We start from the raw sequence: 18,660 nt of genomic DNA, 5'->3' as shown, positions 1-18,660 counted from the left end.
CAAACCCCGGCGGCCACTTCGCCGACCCTCCCGCCTCTTCGTGTCGCGGCGGTGCAGGTGAAAGACGGCGGCAGCGCCGGCGAGGGCACAGAGAGCGCGAGCAAACAATGTTCGATAAGGCCGCGTACGTATTAACGGTTCTTGACGCTATAATATTAATTATAATAATATAACGCGACATTTTGCGTCACGAGCGCGATTAAAAGGTGAACGATGTTATCGGATCCAGAGCCGTTGAGCGGCAAACGTTTACACGCGTAACCAGAACTCGACCGAATACCGACGATAATGCGGTTCTAATCGTCGTTCAGAACGCTCCGTGGCGCAGATAAAAGTATAATTTCAACCCCCCCTCACCGAACCGTCCAGTTTTGATACAGTTATCGAAACTATTTTATACAGTGAAGCGGATGTCGCTGGCAATGATAGAATTCATGACGCAATTTGTTAATCCTGCTCGAAGCGGTCACAATAGAATTCGAACAACGTGCAATAGAAACAAGAAACGTGAGCAGAGCCGTAAAAACATCCAGGCGTTCCGGGACGCTCGAGTGTCTTTTAGGAGTCTTTCGGAACTTTGCCTCCGCGCATGGCTCCTTACTTGTTGCTGAAATTCAAATTCACGTTTCATTTAATTTGATTATTGACATTTTCCCGCATGACATGCCGGCCGCGGCCTTTGAAACGCCGCATACGCGTGGCTGCTCCGCGGAGAAGCGACGAGGAACGGGGAATTCGCGGAAACTTTGAAAGGATACGAACAAAGAGTCGTTGCGGTGGCGTCGTTCGCTTTAAACGCGAGCTGAAATTTCGCGAGTTTTCCTGATCTTATAATTTAAATGAGCGCAATTCTAGTCCGCTGGCGCTCTCTGTCTCTCGTTCCCTCTATGATTCTTGACTACGTCGACGTAATCAAAGATTCTTCGAATTTTCATCGAACTTACCAACTTGTTGGGAATGTCAGTCGTCGTTGACTATTTTTTCGTGACGCTCGTCTTCAACGGAGCATTTAAACTTGCGCACGTGTGCCTCGACGTGCATTCGCCGTTTGTAGAAATTTTATCCCCTTTTTAGAGAATCCGACGAAAAAGATTTAAAATAGGGATCGTTCGACAATTACGTCACGCTAAATTTGAATATCTTTTATTCCCCCTCCCTTCTTCCCTTTGTCACAATTTCGTCACAAAGTATTTACCTCCTTCCGATATTACATTACGTGTGGAATTACTTTCCCCCGCCGACACGTAAAATAAAAAAAATAGTTTATAACCATATTATGAGTGATAATTATTATAGCGCACGCTGCTATCTTTTTCGAAAATACATATAACTTTTAGGCGTATAATATCAAATTAATTGCTTTATTTTATTTTGATTTTATTTTGATTTTGACTCGTAAAAGTTGTGTTTTTCAAAGAATAAATATTAAAAAATTGACGTTTTCATTACTAGCACAAAACTGAAAAATTTTCACAAATGTAACCAAATGTGTCACGAATGCAAACAAAGTGGATAATTACGCGCATCCATATTCACAGGTTATATCATTTAATGTCATGTTACATAGCCTTAACACCCTCCACCTCCCTGCCATCACAGACCGTCACGCAACTAATAGATCCCCCCCTCCTCCACCCTACCGGTATGACGTAATTATTGAATAGCCCCGTATGAAATTTCCGCTGTTGTAATTAATATATTATCGTGTCGCACAAGAGTTTCGACGTATATCCTCGAGATAAATTTGAGCGAGAGAGTGGATGAAATCGCCGGGTCGACGGGGAAAATTCCACGCGCAAATAAGAATATGTAAATGGCGGCGTGGCAGCGGACGAAAGAGGTGACAAAATCCCATTGGGAACGCTCGCGAACGGCTGCGGAGCGGAGCTCTCGCCTCGTCGGAGGTGTTTAATGTTCCCCACGTACGACCACGTGGTCACACGTTAAAAGCGTTTAATGAAAGGGCGTCGTCGCACTTACACCGGTCGACCCTCCCGGGAGGAGCGGGCGGAATAAGAAGAGAGAAAGACGCGTCCGGGTGAAACGCGAGGAGAGGGGGAGGAAGACACATAGGGGTTGGAGGGGGAGCCAGGTGGGTGGAGCGAACACACGTTGGTGGAGGAAGCGCACACACGCCGCATTCGCACATTCACACTCACCTGGATACGTGCCTCAGGTAATCCGATCTTCTCGGCGAGACGCTCCCGTGCAAACACGTCCGGGTAATGTGTCCGCTCGAATTCTGAAACGAAACCAGTTTGCAACAAGTGCTCGTTATTTAGCCGGCATTAATTATCGCGATACCACGCCGACCTAACTCGCCGGGCGAGCGTCGCACGTTTCCTCCCGACCGGCGGATATCAAAGGCCGGCGAACGAAGGTGAATGCCGGCTTCGTACCGATGTCGAGGACTATCGATGACCTTCGAATCGCGAATTGTGAGGGAGTTTGCCGCCCCTCGACGGATAGGTGAGAGATGTACGAGCGAAATCGCGAGTACCGGCGACGAATTGCGTTAAGGATCCGCGTCCAATGGATAACTTCGGAAAAACAATAGAATCGTGGGATTCGCGGTCGGGAGGAAAGCACGCGCGCGCGCGCGCGTGCACGCAATCTCCGGGGAAACCGTGTATAATGACCGGAGTGGATCGCCGAAGTTGATAACCAGTTGATTTCCGGTTGGATTTTGTACTGACCTTTCTCGAGGCTGTCTATCTGTTCGTTAGAAAAGGAAGTTCGGTTGCGCTGCAATTTCCTCTTCAACCTCAGCCGCACCTGCGAGTCCTCGTCCCCGGAGGAGTTGTGCTCCGAATTACCGTCCGAAGTTGTCTCCTGTTGATGCGACAATAGGGAACCGGTGTCTGGAACAAAAATCAATCGCCCGCCTTGCCGATTGTCCATCGTCTTATTGGCCTTAAGGTGATCCTCGGGTCGTCCTGTTTTACCGCGAATTTGCTAGTATTAGTTACTGGCTGCGCAGAATTTAAAAAATCCTTTTGCGTATCACGATATACTATATTTATACACATATTTACTATTTTTTTTTCGCATAATTATAACACATTAATGTATACGAGGACAGTTGACTTCAAGAAGTGAAAACAATTTTTATAATTTTTCAACTTTCTTCATTTTTCAAATAAAGTCAATCATTCTCGCCTACATTAGCGTGTGCATTGTAATCGTGCGAAAGAATTTTTAATACCGCGCAACCAGTAACGAGTATAACATACGAAAAAAAATCTGGTTGCATTAATCGAGAAAAGAACAACCCGTGTACGGAACAAGATTAAAGAAAACAAATTTTCTGGTTCTCGTGAATCCAAATGTGATTCTTATAATCAGAAATTCCGTTTCCTCAATTAAAATGCATCTGATTGTATGGCCCTTTCTAGTTAATACAACCAAACTTCCACCGTGTAGTAACAAATTCGGCGGCGAAACAGGACGGCTCCAAGGATCCTCTTAACTAACTTCCTCTCATCGACGACTCTTCATCGAAACTGATCTTATTTTACGCACGCGATNCGATATTAAAATACTTATTAACTGTTCCCCCCCCCCCCCCCCCTTGCCTATGTTCGCTCGAACAATCGATCAAATTCGACAAGCCGGAATTCTCACGCGGGCTTTTTCTGCCTTCGTGGGCAGCACTGCGGTCTAATTGAGGTAGGCGCGTGCATCAATCGACCGATCTCGTAACGCGATCCGCCGGTCTCCTCGAAATTCCTCGAGATACCGAGGACGACGCCGCGCGTCCAGGCGTGCGCGACCGGTCTTCGGGGTCGCGACTCGTGTTGGTACGTCGGTTCGTACGCGCGCCGAGGGTAGCCCTCGTCAGCCCCCGTGGGTCGCGATTACTTTCCGCCTCCACGCACCGCACCCTTGTCTCTTTCCATTCCTCCCGGTACCTTCCTGGCATCCCTCCGTACCTTCGCCATGTCCGTGTCGGTCCCTCCGTACGGCAGTAGAGAGATGTATATACATATATATATACACATATATATATATATATATATATATATAAGGTGTACATATATACGTACATACACCCTTATGCTCGTGTACATAAGTACGTACATATGTATTATATGTATATACCGTTCGCTCGTCAGCTGCTCGCTTTCTCGTTCGCTCGTCTCAACCCCCGCGCAGCCCCCAATTGGACTCGACCCTGCGAAACCCCCTCGACTAGAAATACCGGCACCCCAAACACGCCTCTCTCTCTCTCTCTCTCTTTCTCTCTCTCCCGCCTCCTCCCTTTCTGCCCTCTCGCCCTAACCATCGTCCCCTCCGTACTCCTCCGTTGCGCTGAACCCACCCCCGAGCCTCCTCGCGAACATCCCTGCGCGTAGGACGACCGACAGGGACGATCCTCGGCGGTCCGCTGCAGACGGATCGTTGGCTTTAATTTTCTAGGTGACAACGCACGCTCGGCGAAGAAAGAGAGAGAGAGAGGAGATTAGCCGGCGATGCTCTCTACGACCCGGCCGCTTAATGCGTCCGCTTCGGCCAAAGTGGCCGCGATCGACCGTTCGATGCATTCCTGTGCACCCGAGTGTGCGTCCAACGGCAGTTGGATGTAAGCAGCGAGATATAAACCACAACCTACAAGTGGCAGCGCGTTTAACGCGCGTCTTCCATACGAATTTCCCAATTGCTCGTTCATTCGAAAACCGGCGTCTCACTTATTATTAATTACTAACGACGTATCTAAAATTATCACACGCATCGGAGCGTCGATAAAGTGAATTCGATCAAACGCCGTTTAATCAGCGTGCGCAAAAATTAACTTCGTTATTAATTCGAGAGAAACACATCGTGACGCTATTCCGTGATTCGGGTATATTTATCTGACGTTTGAGAAAAATTCTGATATTTTCGCCGAATAATGAAAATGGCATGATTGAATTGCGATAAACGAGGTAAATTCGGAAAGAGACGGCATGTATCGACAACGGTATATGCATTTCGGGACTCTCGCTGAGAATACTCGCCGGTAAGCGGGAGCACCTTTCTACCTGTCACTCAGCCACGACTCACGTAATCTGTCTATTGAGGCCGGCCGCATCTGGATTCGTCATCCGCGGAACGATCCCGGCTAAGAGCCGAACCGCGGACCCGATTTCCGTGATCCTATTAGACTTATAGCGCTATACGACACGACACGGATCCTTTTTCCCCACTCGACCGCATGCGTGCACGCGCATTGTGCGAGGTGTCGAGGACTCGGTGGCAATACAATGCGATGCATGATCCCCCTGAATCGAGCGCGGGATGATGCTCATAGAAAGGATGCGACAGCTCGAAGACGTTGCCGAAGACGAGATCATAACGTTTCAGTGAGAGCTAACTTATAGAAATAATCGCGTGTTCCGCGGCTATCTGTCATTCGTATATTTACAATGTAAGAAAACACGATTTTCTCGCAATTTTATGCTGTAATTCTAAACAAAGAGAGACTTCCAGCTGTTTCCGCATTGTTCGGGCACGACAAGGCACAATTAAATTAGCTCATTTAGAGAGTACTACCGGCGCCGCCGCGCATCGATTGATGAATTGAGCTGATTGTAAGGAACAAGACAGATTTAAAAATGATAATTTAAAAATGATAATTACAAATGATAATTTCTTTTACAGTCTTTCATCTGATACTGGCTTCAATTGTGCTCGGTAGTACCCGAACAAAATAGGAACCAAATCGGGATTTTTTTTCTAAGTTCTCCTTACAAATGAATCGTAAAATTGTAGTTATGAAGCAATCATAAAAATCTGACTTATAGTTTTGTGTAAACTGTAATTTTGTACCGTTCATCGTTACATATTCATGTTGTGATGAGTGAATAATTTTAAATATATATAACTTGTCATTTGAGATTTGCGCGTGATTGTGCGTAAAGAACAATTGACTTATTTGTAGATACAGATAATTCGATTATTTTACATAAACATAATAAATAAAATATATACTAATTATTAAGTTTTATGTGTAATTCAAAAATTTTCTATTCATATTTTTTGACAATTACTAAGAGATGTTCCCTATGATCTACAGACAGCTTCTTGTTAGCCGTAAGATTTACGAGAAATCGACATAAAAATGTACTAAATTCAAATAAATAATTACTCCAATACTTTCTTAGTAAATTTTTACTTGAATCAAGTAATATTCACTTGACCCAAGTGAAATATTTTCCAAGTAAATTATCCAATTAAAATTTACTTAATCCGAAAATAAATCTGCTAAGAGTATTGAAGTAATTATTTATTTGAATCTAGCACTCTTTTCTGTGTAAGTATTTATGAATGATCATACATCTTACGATACACACAGAAATATAATTCCAATCATAAGTTCTTACGGACCTTGCGATTTTGCCTAGAATTGCAACATTAATTTACACGTTAAATATTATTCGAGAAATAAAGAAAACTCAGATAGATCGATATATAACGAGAGAGAATAAATAAACAGTGACCGCGATGTGTGACCGCCGAAATATTGAGAACACGTCAACAACCACTGATACCAAATTCCAGTATCGTGTCAGGCAAACAGTTTAACTCGACTTTCCGACCTTTTTACGGTAAATCATTTTCTGCGATAGTGATATTTGAATATCGTTCGAGTGTTGACAAACAATGACGACGATTACGAGTAAATTTTGAGCATGGAGTGCGATCGATAAGTGAAATTAGCCTCGAAAACCGAACATTGTCAATCGCCTCGAAAGTTTTGCGTTCGCCGTCGTCGACGCGAGGAAAATCGAAACTTACCGCTTCGTTTCAGCAAGGAGTCATCGCGCCCGTGGAGCTGGCTACCGGGTAGGAGAGTCTGGCCGGATCCGGGAGTTGCGGTTGGAATTCCCGTGGCCAAGGGGTGATGGGAAGGTGTCGCCGAATACCACGCTGGCGGCCAGCCCGCTGCCTGCCCGTTGAACATTCTCAGCTTGTCGTAGACACTCTCGGCGCCCTGATGCGCCTGCACCGCGGCCGCCTGTTGCTCCTTTTGCGAGGCCAGGTTTCTGAGCACCCTGTTAATGGACGACACCTGCGAGAAGGACGGAATTTCTACTGAGAACCAATCGGTGAATTGGTGCCACTTGTTCGTTTAATCCTACCGGGATCGCGAGAAGGCTCTGCGAAATGTCTCTGATCGTCTCTATCTTCATCTAGCTAATCGCGCCGCAATTATTTTTTCACGTATTTCATAAGTAGTAATATAAAAATCCTCGGTGTGATCTATTTAAGTGTCAATATGAAATTAAAACGTGCAGTTTTGTTGCATTGAGCGAAAAAGCGGTTGGATCTGCAAAATCGGCAGTCACCCTTGTTCGAAAAAAACGTTACATCCATTTAACGAGAAATTACGTATTGGGGTAACGATACGTCGCGTTGATATAGTCGCTGACTAAATCGCATTCGCTGAATTAACTGATAACTCATTACAGTTGCAATTACAATTACACAATTCGTTCAGTGGGCGAAATGTTGCGCTTAGAAAAGTTGTGTTCATTTAAACCAAATTTCGTTGATCCGACTATTTCTTCCTCTCAGTGTGGTCCTCAACGGTAATTTGTAAATTCGTCATCTCGCGGTACAGCTCTACGAATAACTCGATCGACAATCAGTAAATCTAAAACCCGACTCGCCTAGACTCTTTAACCATCACTAATGACCCGCGATGTATTCCTATGCGCGGGGATACCTTCGTCATCCATTTGCGTCGGATCAAGGGAAAGGGTAGACGAAACGGAGCGGCGCAGCGGGGCGCGGGCCTTTGTAAAATTTCGCGACCGCAACCACTCGTCGTCGTCGGCGTCGCACGAGAATCATTTCCGTCGTCGTCGCCGACTGTCCGCCCCTCGCCGCCCCATACGGATCCTTCTTCCTCTTTTTCGTCTTGCCGCGCAGATGAAAGGACACCGCCGTCCAATTATTATTACATAAAACGGTCTCCACGGCTCTTCGTCTCCCCCAACGCGAGCACGCTCGTCCTCGTCTTCATCTTGCGCCCACGACCGAGCCACTGGCTAACTCCGAAGTTATAACGAGCTGACGTAGTGCGGAGACCCAAGCGTCGCGCTCTCTCTCTCGACTTGTACATAATGGTCCTCGGCGCGCGCTCCATACGCGCGCTAACCCCTTCCTCCTCCACCCGGTGCTGCAATCGACGTCGGTGCACGAGCGACCGGATATACACCGTCGTTATTGCGGCGGACGTCGGATATCGAGCGCGGCTTCTTAATTACGGAGGTCGACTGAGAGCTCTCACCGGGGGCCTCTGCGCGAGCGCGCGCAAAGCCGATCCTTCTCGCGTAGTTTGACTGAAAACCGGCCGAATAATGGCGCTGGCGAGAGAGAACGCCATCATTGTCGGAGCACAATGCGTCGCACGGCCGGTTATTACGGCGGACTCGAAACGAAGGGACTCGGGAGAGTTCGACGGGTGACGCGCGTCATCGTTCGCGCGCTACCACGGATTCGCCGCCGTGGCGAAACCGCGTCGTAAACACTCCGACGTAACGATGTGACGGAGACGGTTAAGAGGCTTGGTAGACGCGGATCTCGTTTGAATTCAATCCACCGCGAGAGCTCGTCTCTATCGACGATTATCGACGACCTCATCGAACGGCCGGAGCACATCGAGCATACGTAATTCCCATCGTCTCGGCTCGTCCCGACGCCGCGATAGATAATAACAGGCGCGTAGCGGAAGCGACGTTTCGGGACGAGTTAGCCCCGGCTAACCTGGACGAGGCTCTCCGTCATCAGACCATCCATCCAGTCTGGATGCTGCAAGAGAGAGAGAGAGGGGAGGGAGAGGGGTGGGAGAGACAGAGAGATCCCGCCGTACCGCTCCACTCTCGCCGCACAACAGCCGCAGCGCCGATGCAGGCCATTACACGCGCGACCGGACACGAATAATTGTGCAACACGCTTAACTGATCCCATTCACCCTGATTCTACCCGCTCCCGTCCACTCTCGCCGCCGACTAACCCCCGTCGCACCCCCGTCGCCGGCCCCCGACACGATGTGTACCCGCCGCAACAGCCAACGCCACCGCCGACACCACCGGCGATCCACCGGTAGTCGAAAGAAAATCGAGACGATCGGAGGGAAAAAAAATGAAAAAGTTCGGAAAGCAACCGTTCCTCCCTCGCCTCTCCTACTATCCCATTCTCGGACTGTGTGTATCGGAGGCAGCTCTATAGAGTCATTCCTGATTCGTTCACTCCGATTACGTCAATCGGATTTCATGCGTTGACTTTGGAATCGGAGTTTCGTCGTGGAAAGCTCGGGAAAATTTCGAAACACTCAGCCTACGAGCGTACTTGAGAATTCAACTTGAGGAAAAAAAGAATGCGTCAGCATCGAAACGGTTATTGAGGTAAGGATCACTCGGGAGTGACGTTCTCAGACGCAACCCCGCCGGCGGACACGCTCGACGACAAGAGAGGAGCGCGCACGGTAGACGGTTCTGATTGATCACCCTGCAACCCCCCGTCATCGGCCCGTCGACTTTCCTCATCCTCGGCAGTTTCTGCGAGCGCACCGGCATGAGAGACCCACGAGCCGATGGATAACGACTTGTACGCGTGCCATCCCCCTCGGTATTCCTGACGGCCGGCCGATAGAGAGAGGGTGCCGTCGGAGAGGGTGTTGTCGGAGAGGGTGTTCTCGAAGGAGAAGCCAGACGATTCGACCTCCAGGGATATTTCGCGCGGTCGATCGGGAAAAGGGACGACTGGAGAGTGGGCAGGATGTTTGGTAGACGGACGTACGACCGGAGAGAGGATTCTTCGGGGGTAGAGCGATCAGCGCCTAGGAGAGGGTGGACAATGCCGAGGTCCGCGTAATGGACCGATTACCCCTCCCAGGCGATCGCATTGACGAGACTTTGATTAGGGTCGAGTGGCCGGATCCGACGGGTAAGTACACCCGACCGGCTGCGCGCCACGATAAGTCGACGGCGGATTACGCGTAAACTTATACTGTGTCCAATCAATGGCCCGGCATGGCGCCGACACGGGAAATTTATTCGCGCGTCGCGCCGGGTGATACGTGCATCCTTGAGGGGCCGGAATTCGCGATTCGCTCGCTCGCTCGAATTCACCCCCGGCTTGACTCGTTTCGACGTGCCGCAATGCAAGTCGATCGCTCGATCAGAAAGAGCTCGTTGATATCAATTATCATCTTCTACCGCGCTGTATATTTTTCCCTTCTTCCCCTCCCTTTTTTCTTCAAGTCAAACGGTTGCGTTTGAGAACATCAGCCACGTTTTACATGATGTTTCTTACTTACGCTGGGTATATTGTCGTTATTGCAAACGCCTTCCTGCAGGAGCCGGTCGCGAATTTCCCAGGCGAAGATCGAGGGACACTCCCGTTTGTAATCGGCGATTTTGTTGACCACGGGGGTTGTCGCCACCCGTGGCTTGCTGCCGCCGATCGCCCGTGGCTTGATCGAGCCGGTCTCGTAATACCTGCGAAAGAGGAGGATCGTTATTTTCGCTTGACGCGTTTACGTCGCGACGAGCTTTGCCAACGTGCGGAATGGTTATTGAAAAATATATGGGAATACTTTGCAGAAGGAATCTTTCATCGAACGAGAGCTTAATGTCCCGTGATTGAGCGAAACCGTAGCGCAAACCGTCGCGCCAAATACGCGGGGAATAACGGAAAAATTCAACACAAATAAATTCTCGTTTTCCTGTTTCTCTCTAGTTTATTTTTCTAAATTATTCGAAAGTTTCTACAAGTATCGACGAAATAATTAAGCGTACACAGTAAACAAATTTCGTGTTAAATTTAACACACTTCACGTGTTGCAATCATAGAGATATAAGAATAGAGGGAACAAGGGATATATGCTACCTGTAAGTGGAAGTGATAGAGGCAAAGAGAGAGATGGATGCCGAGTGTCCTATCTGTCTCTTTCTAGTCACGCGCTGGGATTGGCTGCCGCGCCAACGACGATATAGCTATACATTTTTCTCCATCCAATTCAAAGAAACTGTCATTGCTAAAATGATCACTGCAAATATATGCTGTTTTCACTTCAAAATACAAAGGTAGTTGAAGTATATTCAACCATTTACGCCTTATATCTACATCCTTCGGTAGCCTACAACATTTACATATTTTTTTTAATGTAGGAAAAAATAACACATAATTATTTGAGGTTACGTATTTGTACTTTCTTACGAGTGAAAACTGCGGTTACATCCAGGATAAGACTCCGCCTTGCATTTCAAACAATGCCTCATTTTTAAACAAATCGCGTCCAATTATTATTTTGTTAACGTTCGAATATTTAACGAATTTTAATTCTACACACATGTGCACGCATATTTACAAAACGAAATTTTAGTCTGCTTTCTCCCCTCCTGACGTCGCGTGGTCGTCTTGGCGGCTCATTGTAACAACCAATCACAGCGCTCAACTAGAAAGAGACAGATAGGACATTCGGCATCCATCTCTCTCTTTGCCTCTATCACTTCCACTTACAGGCTTGTTCCCTCTATTCTTATATCTCTATGGTTGCAATACATGGTTCGTTCAAATTTTTGTGTTAATTTCACGCAAGGTGAATATGTTGAGAAGTAACGGAAATATTATATTAAAAATTAATACAAAATTGATATCCATAATATGTTAATTCGACAATGAAGTACAAAATGTGTTATTTTAATACTTATATATATTGAATATTGATATAAAATGTTGAGATAACATAAACATAATATGTTAAATTAACACAGGAGTATGTTAAAAATTTAACAGAAAAAATCCCTCCTTTAATATATCGGGTCATAACGAATAACGATAAATTATGGGGAATAACTATAAACTATGGGGAAAATAATTTTGCATAGATTATAATTATTGAGATTAACCTTTTGCAGTCTAACCTATCCCACCTATCTTCCATCTCTCACTTCTTTACTCACATGCTCTAAGTATCACCGTAGAGAAAAGATAGCTGACTTTGGATATATCGAGTTCGATGTCTCTATCATAGACATGATAAAAATAGACCGAGCGTGTCCTCTAATAAGCAGTGAAGATCAGATAGAAAGAAACGAACAACAGATGCCGTGTAGCTTTCTTTCTCTAATGAGGAAAGAGTGGGATATAAGAAAGAGGGGTGTAAAAGATGAGTGGGGGAAGACAGATGAACGGTTCGATCGTTCACACGCCAGAAAAGGCGCGCTCCTCCCCACTCTTCCTTACACCCCTCTTTCTTACACCCCTTCTTCCCTCACTAGAGAAGAGAAAGCTACACGGCGCCCACTGCCCGTCTCTTTCTATTTGCCCTTCAGTTCTCGCACCTCACGCTCGGTCTATTCTCTGTTTATAGTCTCTATTTACATCTAATACTCCAGACAAGAGTCGTGTCTTGTAGCGAGATTCAGCCCGTGCGTTCGGAACATCCACTAACGGAGACAACAGCGATCGGATCTCTCATCGCCGCTCGATTTCACTCCGCGAGATCACGGAGAGGAATGGACAAGTGACTTACCTGCCGAGGATCTTGGAGACGCATCCATTGCTGACCTGCAGTATGCGCGATATGTCGCACGGTCTAGCCCCGCTGTGGGCCAGCTCGACGATCTTCTGCCTCGTGGAATCCGGCAATGGTCGGCCATTGACGTAAACGCCGCCGAGCTGGTTAACCCCGCTGTGTCCTGCAGCCGAGCACCCAAATATTGAGTTCTGTCCGACCATAGAACCCCCGCCGATACCCGCGCCACCCCCGTGCATCAAGTCCTCTTCTGTGAATCAAAACGCGCGCAACGTGTACGTCACCTCGCCAGGGAACATCTGATTGGTAAACAGCCGGAGTATACGCGCCGAACGCGTTCTTATTAGTCTAATTAGCGTTCGCGCCCGCGTCGGATCCCCGTCGAAGCGTCAGATTGAACGCCAAGGGAGATGTTTGCGCCACGATCATACGCTCCGCCGCCCTGCGGATGTCACGTAACGAAGATCAGTTTGACCCTTGCGCGCCGATTAATTCGGCGCCTCGTGTGTAGTATGCGTGTGTGTGTTACCTTATTACGGGCGTTTATACCCCGTACGCGCGCCCAGGAGGAGGCGCCGATACGGAAATGCATCGCGTACGATGCGTATACGGATATCGGCGACGTAATTGCGACGCGCGCCGGCACAATAGCGTAACGACGTGACGACAGACGCACGGCTACGGCATCGTCTAATTTAGTCGTCATGAGGAAGGCTGTAGGAAACTGTTAAACGATCAAGCTTACAATGTAAACGCGCGCGCGTAAACGGAAATGCATACACGGCTACCCCCGCTCGACTGAATACGCCCGTCGAGATGGAGACGGAACACGCGGGAGGACACGAGATATCACGAACGGAGCGAGCCCCTTTTGCTTTTGACGGTCCCGGCGCGCGAAAAGTGGACCTCTCGGTCTTTCTCGTTATTTTGTTAAATTCTCGTGACGTGACGCGAGGAAAAGGACGCAACGAAAAGGCACCGTGCGACGGCGGACGCTGCGCCGAGACGAGAGACTCGAGCGCAGCCAGCAGCAGCGTTGCTAAATGCATCTTGCAATTAACGAATTTAATTAATTCCCACTTTTGCGCCACGCAAAGCGACAAGAAATAGTTGGGATGTAATCTTGAATCGTCCGCGCCGCCTTCTGCGCTGTGCGAAACCATTTTGTATAACGACGCGTTTTCTCGCTCGCCGATTCCTTCCTCTCCCTCTCTCTCTCTCTGTCTCTCTCCTTATCTTTTCCTCTCCTTTTACGTGTCCCTTCCTCTCATCCTCGCGCTTCCTTCCGCCACTTCTATCGTGTCTCGTTCCCGCTGACGCGAAAGGATTGAAAATCCGGCGCATATTTCGCGATCACTCGCCGGAAAGTGTCAAGGACGCGTAGTGCAATTTTTCGAAAGGTAATTATAGGTAATTATTGCAAATTATAGAAGAGAGCAGATAGTGGCTTTATGACGCCGTGAATGCAGTACGATAATATTGTCGTTAAAAGTAAGGCGTACACGTTAATAAAGATGTGATCGAGTGACAAAAATATTTCCTCTCAGATATCCCTCCTCTTAGGTATAACTTAGGATGTCTCAAAGTGTAATGATTTCGCGGGATTCTTGATAAAAATAAGAGCGTACCTTGAATTTCACCGATTCCCAGATAGATCCGCGCTTCCGAGAAGCACTTCTCTCATTCGCGACTATTCCGCGCCGGCACGATACGTTCGCCTACGATTCCGCGCGCCTATCGCAAAAGGCTTCCTCCGGCTTCAACCGCCCTCGCATTATAGCCGGGGCTTTTTAAGCGAATCCCGAGCACGGTGAAAGGAATAACAGGGGATGGAATACGACGGTGAATGGGGAGAACGAGGAGCGAGAAATTGGAGTCGAGAGTCTTGTTACAAATAATTCCGCGACGAGGCGCCGCGGAAATTTTCGAGGAGGTACTTCTTACTTTTTCCGTTTTATCGCGGAAGCAATTCCGGATTCTGCGACTCGTGTATACGTGGAGAGAGAAAGAAGGGGGGAGACAGGTTACAGGTAGAATATTTTTTGCGGAGCGTGGTTTCGCGGCCATATTTAATTCCGTACATTCCAGTGAAATAATGGTGAACGTTTTGAAACGCATCGGTAGATATTCCGCGTGACGCGTTTGAAAAAATATCGGCAAATTTGACGCGTCGGCTGATTGTGTTCACGGCTGCACGTTACGAATGGCAGGATACAATAAAGCGCGACGGTGATTCCGTGCGCATAGATCTGATCGACGATCTATCGACCTGCCGATCGCAGCCTTGTCACCGTTTTCCCGCCCCCGGTGAGTCCCTTTGATTATGCGCACGGCGTAAGATAAAACGGGTAACGATAAAGACGAGACATTTTCTTCGGAGCAATTAGAGCGACGTTCGTCGTAACTTCTTTCGTACCGGCGCCTAATGAATATTCATCCGTTGCTCGAATTAATAAGAGCACGTAGATCCGCGAATAGGATCGCGCTATCGTACTTAGCACGCGCGACGGGAAAGATATTCTGAATTATAATTTGCTCGAACATGTATCGCGTCGAAAACCGGCTATGAGGAATGGATCTCTAAGCAAACACCATCGTTGTTTATTTCTACTTTTTCTCGTACACGCGATCGATCGTTTCAATATTACCCGCACTTATCATTCGATGACATACCAGAGGAAGATAGAGAAGATAGAGACTGTGTGTATGTGAGAGAGAGAGGAAAAGGAGAAAAGCCACTTCTCTCGCGACGATCTCTCGATTAATTATCAACATATAATTCTCGCGTTCTTAATTAAAAAGGCACCTAACTCACACTTCACGGGGATCGAAAGACGTTTTGCGCTCTTTCGAATCGCTTCATCCTTCCGGCCGAGCGGCTTTGCGTTAAAAATAGGCGGTGGTCAAAGCGAGGACGCGCCGCCGCGGAGCTCGACAGCCTCGTCCTTTGAAGGGACGGCGCGCGCGCACAAGTCCGCGCTGTTTTTCACGAGTTTAATTCGTTACAAAGGGTGGCAAGTGTGCACGACTTAGCTGTACACGTATACGCGCGAAATTCACCCCTTTCGTTCCACGTCTTTCGTCTCACGTCGTCCTCCCCGCGGGGGAAGGAGGAGGTGGACGACAGGGGGGGAGACCGACGAGCAGGGAGACAGCTCGGAGGGCTCGAATATCGTGCGAGCCCGACGCCGTCGAGCCGTGCATACACCCGCCGGCCGCACACATTCTTTATATATAATTTCGCGTTAATCTACGCGGCGGTGCGGCGCAAAAGCGAGTCGCGCCGCAAAGTGAGGCAAAAAGGTTCCACTTGGCTGAGCGTGAAACGGGACACAGATTAAATCCCATCCTGTGCAACCCCGGCGCACGACGTCGCGGCACCCTCGTCCTCCCCGGAGCCCCGCTCCTCTCTGCTCCCGCCAGCCGCCCCCCGCGACGCTTCGCTCGGTCCGCTCGGCCGAGTCACCCTCCGTCGTCCTCGCCAAACATCCCCCGAATCTCCGCTCAAGGCGAGAGACGGTCTTTAAGCGTGGAAACGATCGCCGGGTGTTTAAGATGCGCGAGAAGACGCTCTCTCCGAGACCTTTCCCACATCGCGAGGAAAATACGACGAGCGGGACGCTCCTGCGTTTTTTCTCACGTAGAGGAAGTGAGGGTAATATGGGAGTACTCGGGTAATCCGAAATCGCGATATCTAGCCTATTAAGTATTGCAACCCAGCGGACAGCATTGGAATTCTTAGCTGCTGGACTCCTAGCTTAACGCACGAAGTACCAGTGTAGTACGAAGTCTCGTGTAGAATGTGCGATTTTAGTTTTGGATATTTTCATCTTCGGTATATCGCTACTTGCTGTACTTGTGAGATAAGTTTACCAACTTTTGTTTCACAGTCAATCTACTTCACAGATTCTTAGTCGCTTTTCGTTATATGTGAAACTGTGATTAAGTTTTAGCGTAGTCTACTCATTAACAAGTGTCATATGGTGTACACTTCCTTTGTATATGATGGAAAGGTGAAAATGGCGATGTCGGTGGAATGCAGAATAATCTATATTACTTACCGCTTTTTGTTTATATTATACTCTATTGTTTCTTGCTCGCAGGATGCCAAAGAAACATGTAGGGGACATCGTTAAATGACGTAAGCAGTGGGATGAAACTAATATGATGTTATATATATAAATATATATTATAACATTATTATAAGAGAAAATATAAAGATATATTTATAATAGACGATATTATATATATATATATATATATATATATATAATAATTATTATAGACTATTTGATGATTAATATGCGAGAAATACGAGAAAAATTATTTTTTTGCAAGTTTAAGAAAATATTTCGCATTACACGACTTATCCTACATTTTGTCTTTCCAAAATCTATCTTTAAAAAAAGCTTAGAATATTCCATGTTTACCTACACTTTCTCAATAACATATGTATGGAAAAAGATTAGCTACCCCACAGCTAAAAACTAGCTTCCTTAGGTAAAAATTAACTATCCATGATACACAACCGAAACTTAGTTGATTTAATTAATATTTCCATTCCTGTATCTAGTTTTTAGCTCCCACAGCTAAAGTCTACGTCTGGTAACGAAATTTTCGTTGTATCATACGGACAACTAATTCCTTTTTTCCGTGTGTGATAGTTCCGCGGTCAAGTCTCCGATGAAATCTCCGTGAGGTCAACGCGACGGAGTGAATGGGGGCTGACTGAAAGTTCGGTAGAAGAATGTGAGATTCCTAATCGCTCGCGTAATAAAGACTGTAGTAGACGTGTTCGACGTTGAAATATATTTGCTTTCAACTTACAGAACGAATTTCCAAGCAAATTCGCGACTTCGCAGGCAACTTGCGATATTGACAACTGACGCGCTTCTCGTTCACTTTTATTACTTCCGAGCGAACGTAAATCGCACAAAATGTTTATCAGTGATGCTCGCACGTGCGGATCCGTCGAAAACAAAAATCCCGATCCGATTGACTGTCGCATTGCGCGCTACACTACGCCGAGAAGCGACGGGAATACATGTATCCTAGACAAACGTTTAAACGTTCCCAACTCGTTGGGAAGGAACGATTGATCGTTACCCGATAATAGAAACAAAACAGCTCGGTGAAGCGGCTAATGTGCCACTCCAATTTCCAACGATGACGGAAAGTTTGCGTCGGAATAGTTGTTTAATGGGATGTAATAATAGTTTGCGGGTAATTAGTCCCGCGTTGCGACTCGAAACCGGCCGAACGTAATCAGTTACGGGATGCACCGGCCGGAATTCATTTAACGAACTGCCGTTTATCCGTCGGCATCCATAAAAAGTATCGCTTTCGCGCGCCAAATTACTCTCACTTGTCGCCGTTGCGTCGCGCATTCGTCAAATATAATGGTAGAAAAATATAATTATAATTTGCGCGTCATATTTGGCCTTGCTGATACGTCGACTGCATTAATGGGACGCGACGAGTCATCCCGTTTTCGAAATTGATGCAACAGAAGCATTTTAAATGCAACAACGACACCGAAAAACTACCGAAATTCTTAATAAATCGGCAATAGAAAAAAATATTTGTGATCGGCCAATTCAACGGCCAATCCGGCGAAACAAATGGAGATGTATAAAAATGGATAGTTAATGAATATTCGACGTTATTGCTCGATTATTGCATTATTTGCATTAAAAATGGGAACAAGTTGCCACGCATAGTAAAATCGCGCGCGTTACCATTTACGAAATAACGATGGATTACACGAGAATCTCAGCGCGTTATTTTTTGAACGAGATATGCGTGTGTATATGTGAGCGAGCTTTTGTATTTTGTACAACAATGAAAACCTCCGGCACGCTCGGAATATTTGGTATCCGCGCAACCTATGTATCGCGTATATCACGTAATCGTACGCGTATTTGCGTGTCATTATGAAGGCACACGTGGCCGCCGTAAACGTGTGCTGTGCGAGACGGCGAAAAGAATGGCGTTTGTTTCGCGTTCCTACGTCAATTTTTCGCCGAGATACGGCCGTTTATTTTTTCAGAGGATACGCGGCTTCGGTACTCCGCAAAGGGCAGCCCGGAGCCGCGAGCGTTGCACATTGTGGTACGTTCGCAGCGCGGACT

The 18,660-nt window shown here is 47.1% G+C and overlaps 1 protein-coding gene across 3 annotated transcripts in view; it reads right to left on the bottom strand.

Moving 5' to 3' along the window:
* The window catches only part of LOC106747902 (paired box protein Pax-6), a 39,153-nt gene that overhangs the window by 14,483 nt on the left and 6,010 nt on the right, over window positions 1–18,660 (bottom strand). For all 3 annotated transcript variants that reach the window (XR_001374700.1, XR_001374701.1, XM_014625902.1), the window contains exons 2-6: window positions 12,527–12,779; window positions 10,307–10,487; window positions 6,778–7,051; window positions 2,697–2,861; window positions 2,160–2,242 (exon numbers count right to left, since the gene is read on the bottom strand). Coding sequence is in view for 1 of the 3 variants with exons in the window: in XM_014625902.1 (XP_014481388.1) it covers window positions 2,160–2,242; window positions 2,697–2,861; window positions 6,778–7,051; window positions 10,307–10,487; window positions 12,527–12,779 (956 nt within the window). In the remaining 2 variants the exon portion in view is untranslated. The remainder of the gene's footprint in view (window positions 1–2,159; window positions 2,243–2,696; window positions 2,862–6,777; window positions 7,052–10,306; window positions 10,488–12,526; window positions 12,780–18,660) is intronic.

The sequence above is a fragment of the Dinoponera quadriceps genome, unplaced genomic scaffold, assembly GCF_001313825.1.
Source record: "Dinoponera quadriceps isolate SergipeBrazil2010 unplaced genomic scaffold, ASM131382v1 scaffold2551, whole genome shotgun sequence".
NCBI classification, from domain to species: domain Eukaryota; kingdom Metazoa; phylum Arthropoda; class Insecta; order Hymenoptera; family Formicidae; genus Dinoponera; species Dinoponera quadriceps.
The sequence above is the reverse complement of the archived record's forward strand: the minus strand, read 5'-3'. Positions and strand labels throughout refer to the sequence as shown.